Consider the following 17,770-nt stretch of genomic DNA (forward strand, 5'->3'; position numbering starts at 1 on the left):
TTAAATGTTTATACCCATATGTTAATGCTACTCTCACTTTTGGTTATAGAGGCTTCTCTTTTCAGATGGTGGTGACCACTAGGATGACTCAAAAGTCACCATAGTGCTGAGAAGTGACAGTGGAGTATTCAGCACTGAGACATCTCTATCACACCTTCCACGGCTCAGGGTCCATTATAGAAAAGGTGGCATAAAAAATGTAAGTCAAAGGAAGGATAAGACTGCTTACAATGCAGTCTTCCAGGCACAAAGTGTCCATGATAGTCATGACCTTGTAGTGCCTGACATTATCTACACAAGACCTTCATAATAGGAGAAAAAGATGATGACATCAAAATAAAAGAGAGGCTAATTGAGAGGAAAAGGGTATATATAATAGAGGGTGGATTTGTAAGGGAGAAAGTGCAGATGGGGAGAAAATTATCATGGTTTGTCTATAATTATGGAAGCTGTCAATAAAAACTTTAAAAAATAAAAGACAAATAAGTTCTCTTCCCTGTTAAGAAAAAATGTGGGCCTGGAGAGATGGCTTAGTGGTTAAGGCACTTGCCTGTGAAGCCTAAGGACCCAGGTTCAATTCCCCAGTACCCACACAGGCCAGATGAACAAGGTGGTGCATGTATCTGTAGTTCGTTTTCAGTGGCTGGAGGCCCTGGCACACCTATTCTCTCCCCACTTCCTTTTCTCTCATAAACAAACAAATAAATAATTTTGTTCAAGTGGGGCAAGAAAAAGATTTAAAGAAACTGGGCCTGACATGGTGGCACATGCCTATAATCCCAGCACTCCAGAGGCAGAAGCAGGAGAAATGAAGCAAATTCAAGGCCAATTCTATACAGCAAATTCCAGGTCAGTAGTGTTCTACATCCCAAGGGTAGGACTACTTAGGGAAAGCTTGTCTCAAAAAGGCAGAAGGGCCAGGTGTGGTGGCGCACGCCTTTAATCCCAGCACTCAGGAGGCAGAGGTAGGAGGATCACCCTGAGTTCAAGGCCACCCTGAGACTACATAGAGAATTCCAGGTCAGTCTGAGCTAAAGTGAGACCCTACCTCGAAAAACAAAAAACAAAACAAAACAAAAAGCCAAAAGGGCTGAGCAGATGGCTTAGCGTTTAAGGTGCTTGCCTGCAAAGCCAAAGGACCCTGGTTCAATTCCACAGGACCCACATTAGCACATGTTGGTCTTTGCAGTGGCTCGAGGCCCTGCCCGCCCATTCTCTCTCTCTCAAAATTAAATAAAAATAAAATGGAAGAAATAAAAAAGATACTATACCAGCCAACCGTTCCTAACAGAGATTCTGGGAAACAGGGACCTGCCATTAACAAACTGACTTTGAGTAAGTCCCTCTTCTGTTTTGGGACTTTGGCTGACTCGTTTATAAATTATGGCCTTTGGACAAGACTTCCCTTGGTGTCCTAAGAAGCCCTGGAACATTGGACCTGTAAAGGAGCTCGAGGGAACTGGGAGACCAAGGACTCAACGAATCAGATCAACATGAATTTTGACCTCAGCTCTATTATCTGGATGCAACCTAGAACACTTCCTTATCTGAAACACTGTCGTTATCTCATTAATGGGAAAGTTAAGGAATCTTACTAGATGTAAAGGGCCTGGCGGTGACTACTGATAAGCCTCCCTTCTCATTTTCGCGATTCCGCCCAGGACCAGCGATGCTTTTACAAACGCCTGGTTGAACTTTCAACCCCTCCTGGTCCACCTGGGTCCGAGGTGCACACCCGCTGAATCTGCCCGATGCGCGCGCAGCGCCCTCGCGCGACGACCTGCGGAACTGCACGCGGATCCGCCCCGCCCACGCGCGCCTGCGCAGAGGCGCCGTGCCCCCGCGCAGTTTGTTGTTGTCTTTGGCGCTGGCCGGGGCGGCGGTGGTGGCGGCCGCGGCGCCACCATGGCGGTGCGACAGGCGCTGGGCCGGGGCCTGCAGCTGGGTCGGGCGCTGCTGCTGCGCTTCACGGCCAAGCCTGGCCCGGCTTACGTGTGGGGGAGACCGGGCCCGGCGGCAGCGCGGGGCCGCGGAGAGCGTCCGGGCCGGGCGGCGGGACCCGGGGCGGAGCCGCGCGGGCTCGGGCTGCGGCTCCCCGAGCGCTACCGCTTCTTCCGCCAGTCGGTGGTCGGGCTGGCGGCGCGGATCCAGCGGCAGTGGGTGGCGCGGGCCCGGGGCGGCGCGGGCCCTTGCGGCCGGGCAGTCTTCCTGGCCTTCGGGCTGGGGCTGGGACTCATCGAGGAGAAGCAGGCGGAGGGCCGGCGGGCCGCCTCGGCGTGTCGGGAGATCCAAGTGAGCAGCCCAGGGCGGGCGGGCGGACGGACGGACGGACGGACGGACGGACGGGCGGACTGACTGACAGCGCGCGCTGGGTCAGGCCAGACCGAGGGGCGGGGCGTGTGGGCGGTCCAAGAGACTCAGGGGGCGGGGTTCAAGGCAGGGTCTGGGGTCCGGCGGGAGCGGGCCCAGGTGCAGAGAGCGGTGCAGAGGAAGGCTAGGAACCGGCTCTGTAACCCGGGCAGGGGTGGTCTTAGGTGCAGGGGCGTGGCCTGGAGGTGGGCCCTAAAGCAGAAAGGTGTGCTAGAGTCTGGCTGTGTTAGGTGCAGGGGGCGGGTCCGGGAGGCGAGGCTCGACTCCGAAGTCAGGACTGGGAACCAGGTCTAGACTCTTGTGGGGGTACACGATCAGGTGCTATGATTGAGGGCAGGCCCAGATCCAGAGTGAGGTGGACGAGGAGGGAAGGAGTCAGGGGCAGATCTAGCCGCTGGGCATTTCTGGTGGCAGGCTCTGAGCCTGTGTTTAGGAGTGGGCCGGGAAGCAGTCGCTGAGCCTGGGAGGCTGGGGGGGGCGGTGTCTGCGAGCATAGGCATTTTGAGGGGCAGGATGCTGAGCCACGATTGGGTAATGAAAGTGGCAGGACTGAGTGGAGAAATGGCTCAGCTGTTAAAAGTACTTGCTTGCAAAACTCTGATGGCCTGATTTGGATTCCCCAGTACCCACATAAAGCCAGATGCACAAAGTGGCTTATGCGTCCGGAGTTCGTTGGCAGTGGCAGGAGGCCCCTGGCACGGCCATTCTCCTTCTTCCCTTTTGTCTTTCCTTGCAAATGAATGATAAAAATAAAAACATTCAAGGAGTAGGCGTAAGTGCCTGTGGGGAGGGGTCTTAGGTTATGTGGCTAGGAGCACAACAGGGAGACAGGCAAAGGTTAAGGACTTTGTTTTTAACTTTATAATTCACAAGTCTCATATGTGTATATAATGTATTTTGATCAGAATCCTTTCCCATTTCCTTCTCCTTTCTCCCCTTTCAATGAACCATTCCTGTCCCCTTTTTACTTTGATGTCTTGTTCCCCCCTCCTCCACCATGACCAGATTGTGCAGGTAGCCACAGTCACTGTGAGGTCATGAATGTAACCACTACTAAATGTCCAGAATACAGTGTTCCAAAGCACTCCTCCCCATCCTCTGGCTCTTGCATTCTTTCTGCCCCCTCTTTGTCCCCTGAGCCTTGGAGGAGTGATGCTGATGTCTCATTTAGCACTGAGCGCTCAGCAGTCTCTTATTCTCAGCACTTTGACAAATTTTGAATCTCCCCCAGTAGTCACCACCAACTACTAGAAGAAGGTTCTTTGACCCCCCCCAAAGTGAGAACAGCTTACATGGGCCCTGGGGAATTGAACATGGGTCCTTAGGTTTTGCAGGCCAGTGCCTTAACCACTAGGCCATCTCACCAGCCCATAGTGAACACATCTTGCCTGGCTTGTTGGTGTACAGCTTGCAGGGGCCTCTGCTGGGTAAGACTGTGGATGACATCTCTCCCCCAGCAGGCTGCCCCACACTGTCCAGCATTATAACAGCCAGCAGGGAGGAGCCTTCTAGCTCAGTTCCAGGTTGATTTCTCAGTGTTCTGTAACTGGAGTGTGTGGGGTCTTCAGCAATAGGGTCTTGCCATCTAGTGCTGGTGGGCAGCCAAAAGCCTTCATTAGCAATAGCCTGCACTGTTGTGGGAGCCTCAGGATTCTCCCTGAAGGTCTGTCTTTAAAGTGTAAATTCCTTGGAAATTACCAATTCATGCTTGCTTGTTACTTTTTTTCCTTTGCTTTTTTGAGGTAGGGTCTTGCTGTAAGCCCAGGTTGACCTGGAATTTACTGTGTAGTCTCAGGGTGGCCTCGAACTCAGTGATCCTCCTACATCTGCTTCCCAAGTGCTGGGATTAAAGGCGTGCACCACCACATTTACTTCACTGTTACTAAGGACCTGATATGATGTCAGCACCTTCCATTTCTTTGACTGTATCTCTTCCTCCAATAGCATGTTTTGGAAGATGTTCTGTTAAGTATAGTTACAGTTGTACCATGGCAAGTGGTTTTATGTAAATTTTCTCTTTCTTTCTTTTTGGACAAGGTCTTGATATATATATATATATATGTATATACACACACACATAGCTCAGGTCAGCCTTGAACATGTGATCTTCCTGTCTTTTCTTACAAGTGCTGAGATAATTGAGGTGTGTCTTAATGGTTGGCTGACTTTGTGTAAATTTTCTAAAACTTGAGTAACAGTTGAATCATTACACTTCTATCTCTTTTTATTTTTATTTTTTGGTTTTTTGAGGTAGGGTGTCACTCTAGCTCAGGCTGACCTGGAATTCACTATGTAGTCTCAGGCTGGACTCGAACTCATGGTGATCCTCCTACCTCTGCCTCTTGAGTGCTGGGATTGAAGGTGTGCGCCACCATGCCTGGCTCTACATTTATAGCTCTTGAAGTAATCATTATCCCTAATTTATGGGGGAGGGTGACACATAGAGAAGTGATCTGACCTTCTAATAAAGACAGAGCCCAAACTCTGGCTTTTCTTTTTGTTATTTGTTTATTTGCAAGCAGAGAGAGATACAGAGAAGAGAGACAGAGAATGGGCACACAGGTCCTCTAGCCACTCCAAAGGATCTCCAGAAGCATGTGCCACTTTGTGCATCTGGTTTATGTGGGTACTGGGGAATCAAACCTGGGGCCTTAGCCTTCACAGGCAACACCTTAACCACTAATCCATCTCTCCAGACCTTTTTAAAAATATATGTATTTATTTGTTTATTTGTGAGGACAGAGAGATAGAGAGAATAGAGAGAAATAGAGAGAATGGGTGCACCAGGACCTCCAGCCACTGCAAACAAACTCCAGATGCATGTGCTACTGTGTATCTGGCTTTATATGGGTACTGGAGAATCGAACTCAGGTCATTAGACTTTTTGCAGGCAGATGCCTTAGCCGTTGAGCTGTCATTCCAGCCCCAAACTCTGGCTTCTCAAAGCCCATGACATCCACTGAGTCAGGCTGCCTCCACAGCATGAGGGCCTGAGGAAGACTGAGATATCACTAGTTTAATCCCTAGGACCACTAGACACTACGTATGGCTGCCCGTGCCTGTAACCCCAATCCGGAAGGGGAGCAGAGAGCTGAGAATTGCTGTAGTTTATGGGAGACTCTGGCTCAAGTAAGAGCCAATGAGAGTGATGGAGTAAGAGTCCAGATGTTCTGGTCCTGCCATAGGGGAGCACATGCAGCCCTGTGTGGGCACATATGTGTGTCCAACAAGAACACCCTAAAAAAAATACCTGAATGGCAGGAGAAAAGAGCAAATCTAGCATTCTAATGAGCCTGTCTATTCATCCTGCTGACTGGATACATGAGGGTTCTTGGGCTTTTTAAATGCTTAAAGCAGCTCAGAAACCACTGTTTCTGCTCAGCTAAAGTCTTGGTCAAGGTTATTCAGACAAACAAATGATGAGTATATTTAGAAACCAGGACTTATTTTAAGGACTTGGCTCACTCCAGGCTGGTGAGTTAAAATCTGCCGGGCAGGGCAGAGCAGCGGGGCAGACTGCAGACAGCAGGAGCCAACGCTGCAGGTCAGGTCTGAAGGTGGTCAGCTGCCAGGATTCTGCCTTCCTCCTGGAGGCTAGCCTTTTCCTGGTGTTTGGAACGTCTCACTGAGCACAGTGCTGTGCTTCACAGCTAGGGCTGGGGGCTAGAGGATGCGTGTGTGCCCAAGGACACGGACTAAGAACCAGGTAGACCAGGTGTTTCCAGGTCTCCAGCCCAGGCCTCATCCTTCATCACCACAGAGCCTCACGTGTGAGCCAGTTTGGGGTGACAGGCCATATCTGATCTAGTCCTCAGTCATTGTCCTTTACTTCACCTTAACTGGCAGAAGCCAAGGATGGGAAATTGAACAAATCCTGCTTACAGTGAAAAAGGCTTTTTTTCTCCTTTTTGCTAAAATTGATCTTCCTTACCCTTTTCTCACACTTCACTCTCCTGTATTATAAATCTTTAGTTATCCATTAATTTCACATTAAAAATGCAGGCATTTGGGCTGGAGAGATGGCTCAGCAGTTACAGTGCTTCCCTGCAAAGCCAAAGTGCCGGGTTCAGTTCCCCAGTACCCATGTAAGCCAGAGGCATAAGGTGGCGCGTGTGTCGGGAGTTCATTTGCAGTGGGTAGAGTCTCTGATGTGCCCATTCTCTCTATCTGCCTCTTTTGATCTCAAATAAATAAAAATATGAAAAAAAATGCAGGCGAGGGGATATGACAGAGAGCAGAGTTATGAAGGGGAAAGTGGGGGAGTGGGAGGGCGGGAAATAACATGGTTTGTTGTAAATATAGAAGTATATGTGTGTGTGTGTGTGTGTGTATCTATATATACACACATATACATACATATATATGTATATGTATATATACATACACATACATACATACACACATATACATATGACCTATGTGTGGTGCTATAGGTCTGTGATCCCAGCATGTGGGAGGTGGAGGCAGGAGGATCCCTGACTCCATAGTGAATTTAAAGCCAACTTGGGCTACATGTGACCCTGTCTCAAAAAAAAAAAAAAAAGAAAGAAAGAAAGAAAGAATCTTGTGCATTTGACTTCTTTTGAACAAAATTAAAAAGCAGTTCTAAAGCTGGGCATGGTGGCACATACCTTTAATCCCATTACTTGGGAGGTAGAGCTAGGAGGATCACTGTGATTTCAAGGCCACCCTGAGATTACATAGTGAATTCCAGGTCAATCTGGGCTAGCATGAGACCCTATCTCAAAAAAAAACAAAAAAAGGCAATTCTAGGGCTGGAGAGATGGCTTAGCAGTTAAGGTACTTGCCTGTGAAGACTAAGGACCCAGATTAAATTCCTCAGAAATCATGTAACCCAGATGCACGTGGTAGCGCATCTGGACTTCATTTGCAGTGGCTAGAAGCCCTGGCACCCCCATTCTCTCTCTTTGTCTCTCCTTTCCTCCCTCCCTCTCTCAAATAAATAAATAAAAACATTTAAAAAAAAAAACAGTTCTAGGGCTGAAGAGATGGCTTAGCAATTAAGGTACTTTCTGACAAAGCCAAAGGACCCAGGTTTGATTCCCCAGTACCTACATAAAGCCAGATATACAAAGTAGCACATGCATCTGGAGTTTATTTGTAGTGGCTGGAGGCTATGGCACCCTCTCCCTCCCCCTTTCTCTTTCTGCCCCTCCCTCACCCCCCCTCTCTCAAATAAGTAAATAACATATTTTTTAAAAGTACTTCTAGGGGCTGGAGTGATGGCTTAGCAGTTAAGGCACTTGCCTACAAAGCCTAAGGACCCAGGTTCAATTTCCCAGTACCCTTGTAAGCCAGATGCACATGGTTGTGCATGCATCTGGAGTTAGTTTGCAGTGGCTGGAAGCCCTGACATGCCCATTCCCCCTGCTCCTTCTACCTCTCTCTCAAATAAATAAAAATAAAGACTATGTTTGAAAAATAGTTCCAGAGCCGGGCGTGTTGGCGCACACCTTTAAACCCAGCACTCAGGAGGCAGACGCAGGGGGATCACAGGCCACCCTGAGACTACAGAATGAATTCTAGGTCAGCCTGAGCTAGAGTGAGACCCTACCTTGAAAAACAAAACAAAACAAAAAGCAGTTCTAGTACTAAAAATTCCATGTGATCGGGCTGGAGAGATGGCTTAGCGGTTAAGCACTTGCCTGTGAAGCCTAAGGACCCTGTTTCGAGGCTCGACTCCCTAGGACCTATGTTAGCCAGATGCACAAGGGGGCGCACACGTCTGGAGTTCGTTTGCAGTGGCTGGAAGCCTGGTGCACCCATTCTCTCTCGCTCTATCTATCTTCCTCTTTCTCTCTCTCTCTGTAACTCTCAAATAAATGAACAAAATTTTTTTTAAAATTCCATGTGATGTTCAACTTCGGTAAGCATCATTGCTGTTCTCTACTGCTGGATAGAGGCATATAAAGAAAACAAACAAAAGCCGGGCGTGGTGGCGCATGCCTTTAATCCCAGCACTCGGGAGGCAGAGGTAGGAGGATCGCCATGAGTTCAAGGCCACCCTGAGATGACAGAGTTAATTCCAGGTCAGCCTGAACCAGAGTGAGACCCTACCTTGAAAAACAAAACAAAAAAAAAAAAGAAAAAAGAAAACAAACAAATTTTAAGCTTGGTGTATTAGTGCATGCCTCTAATCCCAGCACAGGATTGAGGCCATCCTGAGACTACGTAGTGAATTCCAGGTCAGTGAAACCTTACCTCAAAAAAGAAATAAAAATTTTAGCTGGGTATGGTGGTGCATGACTTTAATCCCAGCACTCGGGAGGCAGAGATAGAAGGATCCCTGTGAGTTCAAGGCCACCCTGAGACTACATAGTGAATTCCAGGTCAGCCTGGGCTAGACTGAGACCCTACCTTGTAAAACCAAAATAAATAAATAAATAAAATGATTTTTAAAGAAAAAATCCAGGGGCTGGGAGATGGCTCTTCAGTTAAGGGCACTTGCTGCTCCACAAGCCTGCTGACTTGACTTGATTTTTTCCTCTAGCACTCACATAAAGCCAGACACAAAGGGAGCATGAGTCTACTCTAAATGTGCCTACAGCAGTGGGATTCAGAGCCAGGAGAATCCTAAAGCCCACAGGGCAGTTAAACTGGCCTTCCCAGTGGCAAAACAACCACCACCACCAACAACAAAATGCCTGAGGTTGTTCTCTGATGCATACAGAGACAGCGAGAGAGCAGGCGAGCGTGTGTGGAAATGCAGAAGGCATGAGTGGCTTAGATGAGGCTACATACTTGTCATCCTAGCGCTCTGGAAAGAGAGAGAGATCTCAAGTTTGAGGCAAGCCTGGGCTCAGTAGTGAGACCGTATCTCATAAAATGTATGAGGGACAGGAGAGATAGCTTAGTGGTTAAAGGTGCTTGCATGCAAAGCCCGATGACCCAAGTTCAGTCCTTCCCAGCACCCACATGTAGGAAGTGGCACCTGCACCTGTGAGCTAAGGTATGGAAGCTGACAGGGTCCCAGGGCGGGCTACAGAACAAGAAGTTGAGATGGGTAAGCCAGGCAGAGGAAGAAAGCCGGTGGGGGCTACAGAGTGGTGTTAGGGTTCAGAGAGAGGCGGCTGCAGCATCGGTGCGGAAGGCAGAATTGAGGTTCACCCCAGCACCACAAAAACACACTCCTCACAGGATAAGCCACAAGTGTCCCTGGGTGTCCACAGGGGACGGGTTCTAGGACCCCCCCAGATACTAAAGTCCATGGATGGAGATTCAGTTTCTTTTTTTTTTTTCAGTAGCAACTGTTGTTTGAGTGCATGTGCGTGTGTGTACATGACGTGGTGTGCATGGCAGTTTTTAAAGAATATTTTCCATCCCGGGGAAATCCACAGGTGCAGAACCCGATGCTGTGAGCAGATGACGTGTGAGCACTGTAGTGTGAGCTAGCCCGGAAGCAGTGAGCAGTGACGTGCGAGCACTGTAGTGTGAGCTAGCCCGGAAGCAGTGAGCAGGTGACGTGCAGGCACTGTAGTGTGAGCTAGCCCGGAAGCAGTGAGCAGGTGACGTGCAGGCACTGTAGTGTGAGCTAGCCCGGAAGCAGTGAAGAGATGGAGTGATGAAGGAAATCCAGTGATGAGTGTCACTAGTGACTGGTGACTGTGTGCGACTGTTCATGCAGTTGGAAAGAAAGGGAGCAGATGATTTGAGGACACAGGTGCAGCCTTGGTGACTGGAGAAGCGGTGGCAGCACTGCCTGAATCGGGGTCCGGCCCCGAGTCCTGGGAGGCAGGTGTCCGTCATGGCAGAACCTCCCAGGCACTGAGCCTTCGTCTGTTTCTTTCAGAACTCTCGTACACATGCCTGTCCCCCTTCCAAGCAGAGCAGCCCCGAGGTTCTGAGAGGCAGAGGTGGGAGAAAGGATGAAATGCCTCAACTCAGGGTCATTCCTGACCTTGTCCCTTTGTCTGCCACAGACTTGGGGCCACTGCCGACCCCACTCATCGGTAGCCATCTAGGGGCCTGGGGGTTAGGTCATGGCAGAGAGCAGCCTCCACAGTCAGACATCTAAAGTCTGTGTGGGAAGACTGGGTTGCAAAGGACCCAGGAGTTCAGCCTCACCACTGAGTGGTAGTGCTGTGCATTGGGCTGTCCCTCACTACAGTGAAGGCACAGTGGAGGAGGGTGGCTCAGAATAAAGAAGTGGAGGTAGGCCAGCCTGTGCCCACAGAACAGACCCTCGAAGCCAGCGTGGCTGTTATTTCTCACCACTGGCCTTGTCAGCGAAGACCTCGTGCCACTGTGCCTCTCCACTTCCTATGTCTGCATTAAGGGGGCCTAATCAGGCCCCCTGGCTCACAGGGCATTCTTTTCTTCTCATAGGCAATTTTTACCCAGAAAAACAAGATGGTGCCTGACCCATTGGACACCCGACGCTGGCAGGGCTTCCGGCTGGAGGACTATTTGATCGGACAGTCCATTGGCAAGGGCTGCAGCGCCGCTGTGTATGAAGCCACCCTGCCCACGTTGCCCCAGCACCTGCAGGAAGGAAAGCATGTTGGGCCTCTTTCAGGACGAGGCCCACATGTCCTGCCAGGGGTGAACAAGGAGCAGGCTCCAGGGGACCCTGCCTTTCCCTTCGCCATCAAGATGATGTGGAATATCTCGGTAAGGATGCACCTTTCCTCTTTTGAGGAAGCGTTTCTTCCCACTAGAGAGGGCCCTGTGAGGCTAGGCTTCCTCACCCTAACCTCTGACCCAAGAGAATCTGAAGCTGCCTGTCTGTCTCAAACCAGAGTATGGCCATAGGCCCCCTGGACATCAGATCCGAAGGCAGATTCAGGTCTGGCAAGTCAAGGTGGGCAGGCCTCAGAGTGAGAGTGATTCTGTGATTTTCTTTCCTTGTTTCCTCCCTCCCTCCCTCCCTCCCTCCTTCCTTCCTTCTTTTTGTCTTTCTTTCTTTCTACTTACAGTGAAGCAGGGTCTAAGTATAGACCAGCCTGACTTTGGACTCAGGGTAATCCTCGTACTTCAGTGTGCACCACCATCCCTGGCAAGAGTATGATTCTTTCTAGCAAGCTCCAGGCGGTAGCCAGGCCGCCGACGGTTATTTCACATGAAGTCAGCCATTTGGCATCTTTCCTTCTCCCCCCCCCCCCCGCCCGCCTTCAGTGGCCTCTCCCCTTGTTCCTCTTCACTCCCCACAATTGCCAAGTGAAAGACTTGCTGCACTTAGCCCTCAGAAGTACTCAAGTTCCCTGAAACACTGGCCGCTTCTGCCCTGTGACTACCAAGAGGTCACCTTGAGCTGGCATAGGTAGCCTCTTCCAGGAGGGAATTTTCAGCTTACTAGTTTAGAAAGGTCATCTGATCTTGAAGGTCGAAGCTGATTCTAGGCCACAGCTGTCGTGGTCCAGGTCCCAGGCAGGGCTTGGAACTGGCTGTTCCACACAGGTCCGTGTAACCAAAGGCGCACTACGGGTGTGTTCCAGGCAGGCTCTTCCAGTGAAGCCATCTTAAGCACGATGAGCCAGGAGCTGGTCCCAGCTAGCCGGGTGGCCTTGGCAGGGGAGTATGGAGCAGTCACTTACAGGTAAGCACCCCTCCATCCACCAGAAGAACCATGGGTTCTTTGAGAGTGAAGTCCTGACTACCCCAGCACTCAGCACCACGTCTGAAGTGCCCTGTGGTGGATAAGAAATGCTTACGAATGATGTCACAGAGGGTGGAGTTTCAGTTAGGGATATTTGAGCTCGGGAGAGACTGAAGATCACCTGTCCCCAAATGATGCAGGTGTCCCATTCACACTGAAGCAGGGGCTGTCACCTAAACGTGGGATCCAGAATCCTAGACAATCCTTGCAAGTTCCCTAGTTGCTGCAAAGCAGAGCATGGCTGCAGCGCCACCTAGCGGCATGCATGCTCTGTCTCCACAGCAAGGAACAACAGTGCCAAGAGATGATTTTCTGTTTTTTTAATATATTTTATTTATTTACTTATTTAAGGGGGGCGAGAGAATGAGGGAGGAAGAGAAGGAGGCAGAAGCAGATAAGAGAGAGTTAACATGCCAGGGCCTCTGGCCACTGCAAATGAACTCTAGACACATTTGCCACCTTGTACATCTGGCTTTACGTGGGTACTGGAGAATTGAACCTGGGTCCTTTGGCTTTCCTGGCAAGTGCCTCAAATGCTGAGACATCTCTCCAGCCCCCCTTTTTGGCTTGATTTTGTGTGTGTATGTGCATGTGCTATGTGGGTGTTTGTGTATTCATGGTTGTGGGGAGGCACACCTGTGTGCACACACATGTGGAGGCTGGAGGTCAACATTCAGGAGTCTTCCTTAGTAGTTCTCCACAGGATCTCTAGCTGAACCTACAGTTCACCAATTTGGTTACACTAGCCAGTGAGCCTCAGGATTCCCTGTGCCTTTGTGGGGCTGTGGGTGTGGGGCTTCCTGGCAGAGTGGGCAGGGCCAGCAGAAGACATCACTGCTGCTAACTTCATCTCGATGTTTCTGCATCTAACAGGTGATCCTGGACCCTGGAACCAGGGAGACGATCTGGCCAGGTCACTGTCCTCAGGAGGCAAAAACACTCACTCAGAAAGCAACCTTCCCATTGTAGATGGAAACCCCATGATATTAGGGACTCTGGTCTGTGCACAGCTTCACAGCATTGTAGCGCCAGGCCTGGTGTGGACGGTGAGGGCAGTAAACGTTAGTTGAGTCGGCACTACCAGCCAGCACTGGCTGGGTGCTTGCTCTGGCTGAGCAGGACCGCAGCGCTCTGTGTGTGCTAACAGCCGCACACACTGCACTGCCACCTTGTCCCTTTCCTACTTGCCACTGAACCCAAGAAGATAAGTGTCACCAAGGACTTAGCAGCTTCCAGGGCCGCTTAAACACTGTGTTCTGCCAGCTGAGGCTGAGGCAGACAGATGGGGTCATCCAATGTGGTAGGTCATCCCTGTTGTACTTTTGTCTCCATAACTCATACAGTAGCTAGAGCAGGGCACATCTCAACAAGTATTAGTAAATAACTGAGGGCTGGGGAGATGGCTCCACAGTTCAGTGTGCTTGCTTGCGAAGCCTACTGGCTTAAATCCAGACAGTATTTGTTTTCAGCAGTAAGACTCTGGCATGCAGACACACAAATAAATAAAAATTTAAAAAATTTTAAATTTGAACCTGGGTTCTAATCCCTGGAAAAACTTGAAAATAACAAATGAGTGCCGGTGTTTGTTGTGGCTTGCTTATCTTCTAGCTGTTGTCTCAAACAGGAGATCCAAGGGAGGTCCCAAGCAGCTCGCCCCACACCCAAACATCATCCGGGTTTTCCGCGCCTTCACCTCATCAGTGCCTCTGCTGCCAGGGGCTCTGGTTGACTACCCTGACGTGCTGCCCCCACAGCTCCACCCGGAGGGCCTCGGCCATGGACGCACACTCTTCCTCGTTATGAAGAAGTAAGTGGCAGGATCCTAAGGCATCCCCGTCTTCCCAGTGGATGCTGAGTGCAGGGCTTTCTGGGATGGAAGCATGCAGAGGGAGGGGAACCCTAGAATGGTACATACACGTTGTCTTCCAGAACGTACTTTATACTTGTTGCCCCATTCTCTTGCTCCATTTGGCTGCTCGCTCTCTGAGGCCTGTTTCACTGCTGCTGCCTAACCGCAGTGATGAGTCTCAGGAGTTCAGAATCTGCTTTGTCACTTTGCACATGTGACACCCTGGCTCTTGCTTCCTAGTTTCACAGGGTTGGGGGGGGTAGGGTTGTGGGGTGAGGTGGGTGGGCCCAAACGGATACATGGGAGCAAAGAAATAACAAAGCTTCTCACAGAGGAAGAGGAAAAGCCTAATGCCAGTAGGGATTGTGAGTCAGAAGCCCTGTCTCCTCCTGCCAGCTACCCTTGCACCCTGCGTCAGTACCTCTGCACACATGCTCCCAGCCCCCGCCTGGCCACCATCATGCTACTGCAGTTACTGGAGGGCGTGGATCACCTGGTTCAGCAGGGCATTGCCCACCGGGACCTCAAGTCTGACAATATCCTCGTGGACCTGGACTCAGGTGGGGCTCTCCAGGGAGTGCGAGTGGGGGCCTAGATGCGTCCTGGTTCTTATACTTCCTGTCTTCTTTGGCTCCGAATACAAGGATGGCATGCCCCTTTCTGATGGAGGCCTCCTCTTTTTTTGTTTGTTTCTTGTTTTTTTGAGGTAGGGCCTCAGGGGTTTCAGATTCAAAACCAAGACTGCTCGGGTGCATGGACTCCTGAAAATCCTGAGCCAAGAACAAGCTCCTTTGGTCTTGGGACAGCTCGTTACTAGGAAACTAGGGAACCAAGCTCTCCTGTTTGCGTGGCATGCTGTATGTTGTGCGCGCACACGTGCACCCTCTATGAGTACACCTGTGGAGGCCAGAGAACAGTGTCTTCTGTTGCTCATCTGTGTGTCTCCTTGAGATGGGGTCTCTCACTGAACCCAAAGCTGCCATATTGTGGGTAGACTGGCTGACTAATGAGCCCAGCAATTCTTTGTTCCCCTCTACGTCCCACAGGACTGGGATTACAGGCATGCGTGGCCACACCCAGCTGTTTATGTGGGAAATTGAACTCAAGGTGTGCCAGGTCCTCATGCTTAGGTGGTAGCCTTCTCCCTAGCCCCAAGCCAAACTTTATCTAGTTCCCTGCCTAGAGACTGGACAGACTGATGTTTGGGAGGCATTTCCATGTCCCTACTTGCTAGCCCTCCTGTGAGCTGTGATGAACGGACTCCAGCCTAGGCCTTACCTGTCTGCATTCCTGGGCACACAGTCCATTAGTCCAGCTCATCCATGTCCTGGTAGTGGCTTTCAGAGGGCCCCATAGGTGAAAAAATCAGCTACTCCTCTCTGCTACCCCTCACAGATGGCTGCCCCTGGCTGGTGATCTCTGATTTTGGTTGCTGCCTGGCTGACGAGAACATGGGCCTGCAGCTGCCATTCACCAGCTGGTACGTGGACCGGGGCGGCAACGGCTGCCTGATGGCTCCTGAGGTGAGTGCTGCTCAGCGTGTTCTGCCATCAGCTGGAGCTGCCCTGTGTTCACACTAAATGGACTGAGGTGGGAGCTTCCTTCCCTGACACTTTGCTTCAACCTGCCTTGCCCTGAGGTCCCTGGAATGTTTATCAACAGGGCCGATCCTTCGGGATCTGGGTTCTGAGAACAGTTTAGACTGACCCCGCGCTCAGGTGACATGCAGCAGCATGATCAGTAGCCTGCTACATCGTGAGCTCCACCCTCTACTTCCCACAGGTGTCCACGGCCTGCCCTGGGCCCAGGGTGGTGATTGACTACAGCAAGGCTGACACCTGGGCTGTGGGAGCCATTGCCTACGAAATCTTTGGGTTTGCCAATCCCTTCTACAGCCAGGGCAAGGACCATCTGGAGAGCCGCAGTTACCGGGAGGCTCAGCTGCCTGAGCTGCCCAAGTCGGTGCCTTCAGACGTGAGACAGCTAGTGAGGTCGCTGCTCCAGCGCAAAGCCAGCAAGGTGAGGCTCCTTCCAGGCTGTGTGCATGGGGCTCCTGTTCACACGTGAGCAAAGGTCAGGTTTGGGGAAGTCGTACAGTGCCAGGGGGAGCCTGCTGTACACAGCCCAGCTCCAAGAGAACACAGAGCAAAGTGTGCCCCAAGACATTAGTCAGAGTTCTAACAGTTCACCTCTTGTGGGTTTCCCCTGCCCCACGCCCATTGCAGGTGGGGGACCATACCTAGGACCTCATGCCTGCTAGGCAAGCACTGTGCCACCGAGCCTCATCCTCAGCCCTCCTGGCTTTACTTAGAAAGTTGCTCAGAAGTAAAAGGGCGATTTTGAGGTGTAGCATGTCACCTCAGCTGACAGGTGGGGAAACCTCCAGAGGGCACGTGTGGACACAGTGACGTTCACGTGAAGGAGCACGAAGGCCAGCCTGTGTGAAGCCAGCAGCAGCAGTAGGTCTGCTTCCGGCAGGCCTGGCCTCAGCCTGCTGTCCTGCTCCCCACTCACGCCTCACTGCCCATGGTCTGCTGTTGGCATCACTGTGTCAGCATAGCAACTCTGTAAGGTGATGAGACAAGTAGAGACTTGCCCCAGTGCTAGGAACAGACAGAACCATCCACAGGAGGCTTGCAGTCCCCCAGCCATGTGGAAGCAGTGAAAATGCCCTCGTGCAGCTAGCTCTAGACGTGGGGATGTCCAGATCCTAGTGGGGAGCAGCCGAGGGAAGTGCATGAGGGGAGGAGGGAGAATCAGGTTGGAGAAGGCAAGACAAGGCCCTGAAACACACTGCATCGATGACGACGATGTTGTGGTGTGGGCCTGGTATTCCAGGCATTGAGCTTCCCTTCCCTCCTGCCACAGAGACCATCTGCCCGTGTGGCTGCAAATGTGCTTCATTTAAGCCTCTGGGGCGAACATATTCTAGCCGCGAAGAATCTGAAATTGGACAAGATGATTAGCTGGCTCCTCCAGCAATCAGCTGCTGCTTTGCTGGCCAACAGGCTGATGGAGAAGAGCTGCGTGGAAACAAGGCTGAAGATGTGCTTTCTGGCTAATCTGGAGTGTGAGGCGCTCTGCCAGGCAGCCCTGCTCCTCAGCTCATGGAGAGCGGCCCTGTGAGGGCACTGCATTACTAGTAGTATATTACTAAAAGAACTTGGCAGCATCTAGGTGGCGATGGTGTGTAAAGGCTGGGGGAAGGTGGGTGGGAGTCAGGACAAACTGGTGTGGAGGGGCTGGACAGCCAAACTGGAGGCCTCAGGTTCGGCAAACGGAGGGAATGACTTGAGTCAGGGTTCAGGCTGTAGCTACTAATTCTGGCTGTGTGCTTTTTGGACAAATCCTGTGACCCATCTGGACTTACTTATCCCCCTATAAAATTAAGACATCAGTCCACATCAGGAGTTGGCAAGCTTTGTAGTAGAAAGCCAGGTAGGAGATTAAACTGTTGCAGTGACACAACCCCGTCACTGAGGCACAGAAGTCATCCAATCTGGCTGTGTTCCAAGTTGGCTGTATTTATGAACCCTGAAATCTGATTATTATGTCACCAAACATTTTACTTTTTCTATTTAGAAACATAAAAACCATTTTCAGTTTGCAAGTGGCAGGCCAGTGTGGCCCACAGGCAAGTTTGCCAACCCCTGGTCCAGATACATTCACTAACATAAGGCCTAACATAAAAAGGCCTAACATAAAAAATACTGGTGACAAACATGGCCCGTGTGTCAGTGTTAAAGACAATGTGAAGTTATCCCTACGGACAAATCCCAAGGAATGATTCTTGTACCCTGTAGATGAGAACAAGATTCACGTGAAATTCACACTTGCTTTGCACTTACGGTATTCTCTCTGGGTGCAGTCTTGTCACTCTAGATTCTCCACCTCCTGAGCTTATTTATAGCTTTAGGCCCCCAAGGAGAAAAGCT

General features: G+C 50.8%; 1 protein-coding gene across 1 annotated transcript; it reads left to right on the forward strand.

The window, feature by feature from the left end:
- The first annotated feature begins 1,905 nt into the window (after positions 1-1,905).
- Pink1 (PTEN induced kinase 1) lies at positions 1,906-17,556 on the forward strand. The gene is made up of 8 exons (XM_045148682.1): positions 1,906-2,292; positions 10,717-11,001; positions 11,826-11,926; positions 13,611-13,793; positions 14,232-14,395; positions 15,231-15,358; positions 15,618-15,854; positions 16,704-17,556. The coding sequence occupies exons 1-8, from the start codon at positions 1,906-1,908 to the stop codon at positions 16,959-16,961; spliced, it is 1,743 nt and encodes a 580-aa protein (XP_045004617.1). The 3' UTR covers positions 16,962-17,556.
- Positions 17,557-17,770: the final 214 nt, after the last annotated feature.

Source organism: Jaculus jaculus, chromosome 5, assembly GCF_020740685.1.
Source record: "Jaculus jaculus isolate mJacJac1 chromosome 5, mJacJac1.mat.Y.cur, whole genome shotgun sequence".
Taxonomy (NCBI): Eukaryota; Metazoa; Chordata; class Mammalia; order Rodentia; family Dipodidae; genus Jaculus; species Jaculus jaculus.

Bases quoted from the DNA above. Each gene is read 5' to 3' on its own strand.
- Pink1 (XM_045148682.1), top strand. From the start codon at position 1,906: ATGGCGGTGCGACAGGCGCTGGGCCGGGGCCTGCAGCTGGGTCGGGCG. The intron at 11,927-13,610 runs GTAAGCACCCCT...TGTCTCAAACAG, and splicing joins TATGGAGCAGTCACTTACAG to GAGATCCAAGGGAGGTCCCA. The intron at 14,396-15,230 runs GTGGGGCTCTCC...TACCCCTCACAG, and splicing joins CCTCGTGGACCTGGACTCAG to ATGGCTGCCCCTGGCTGGTG.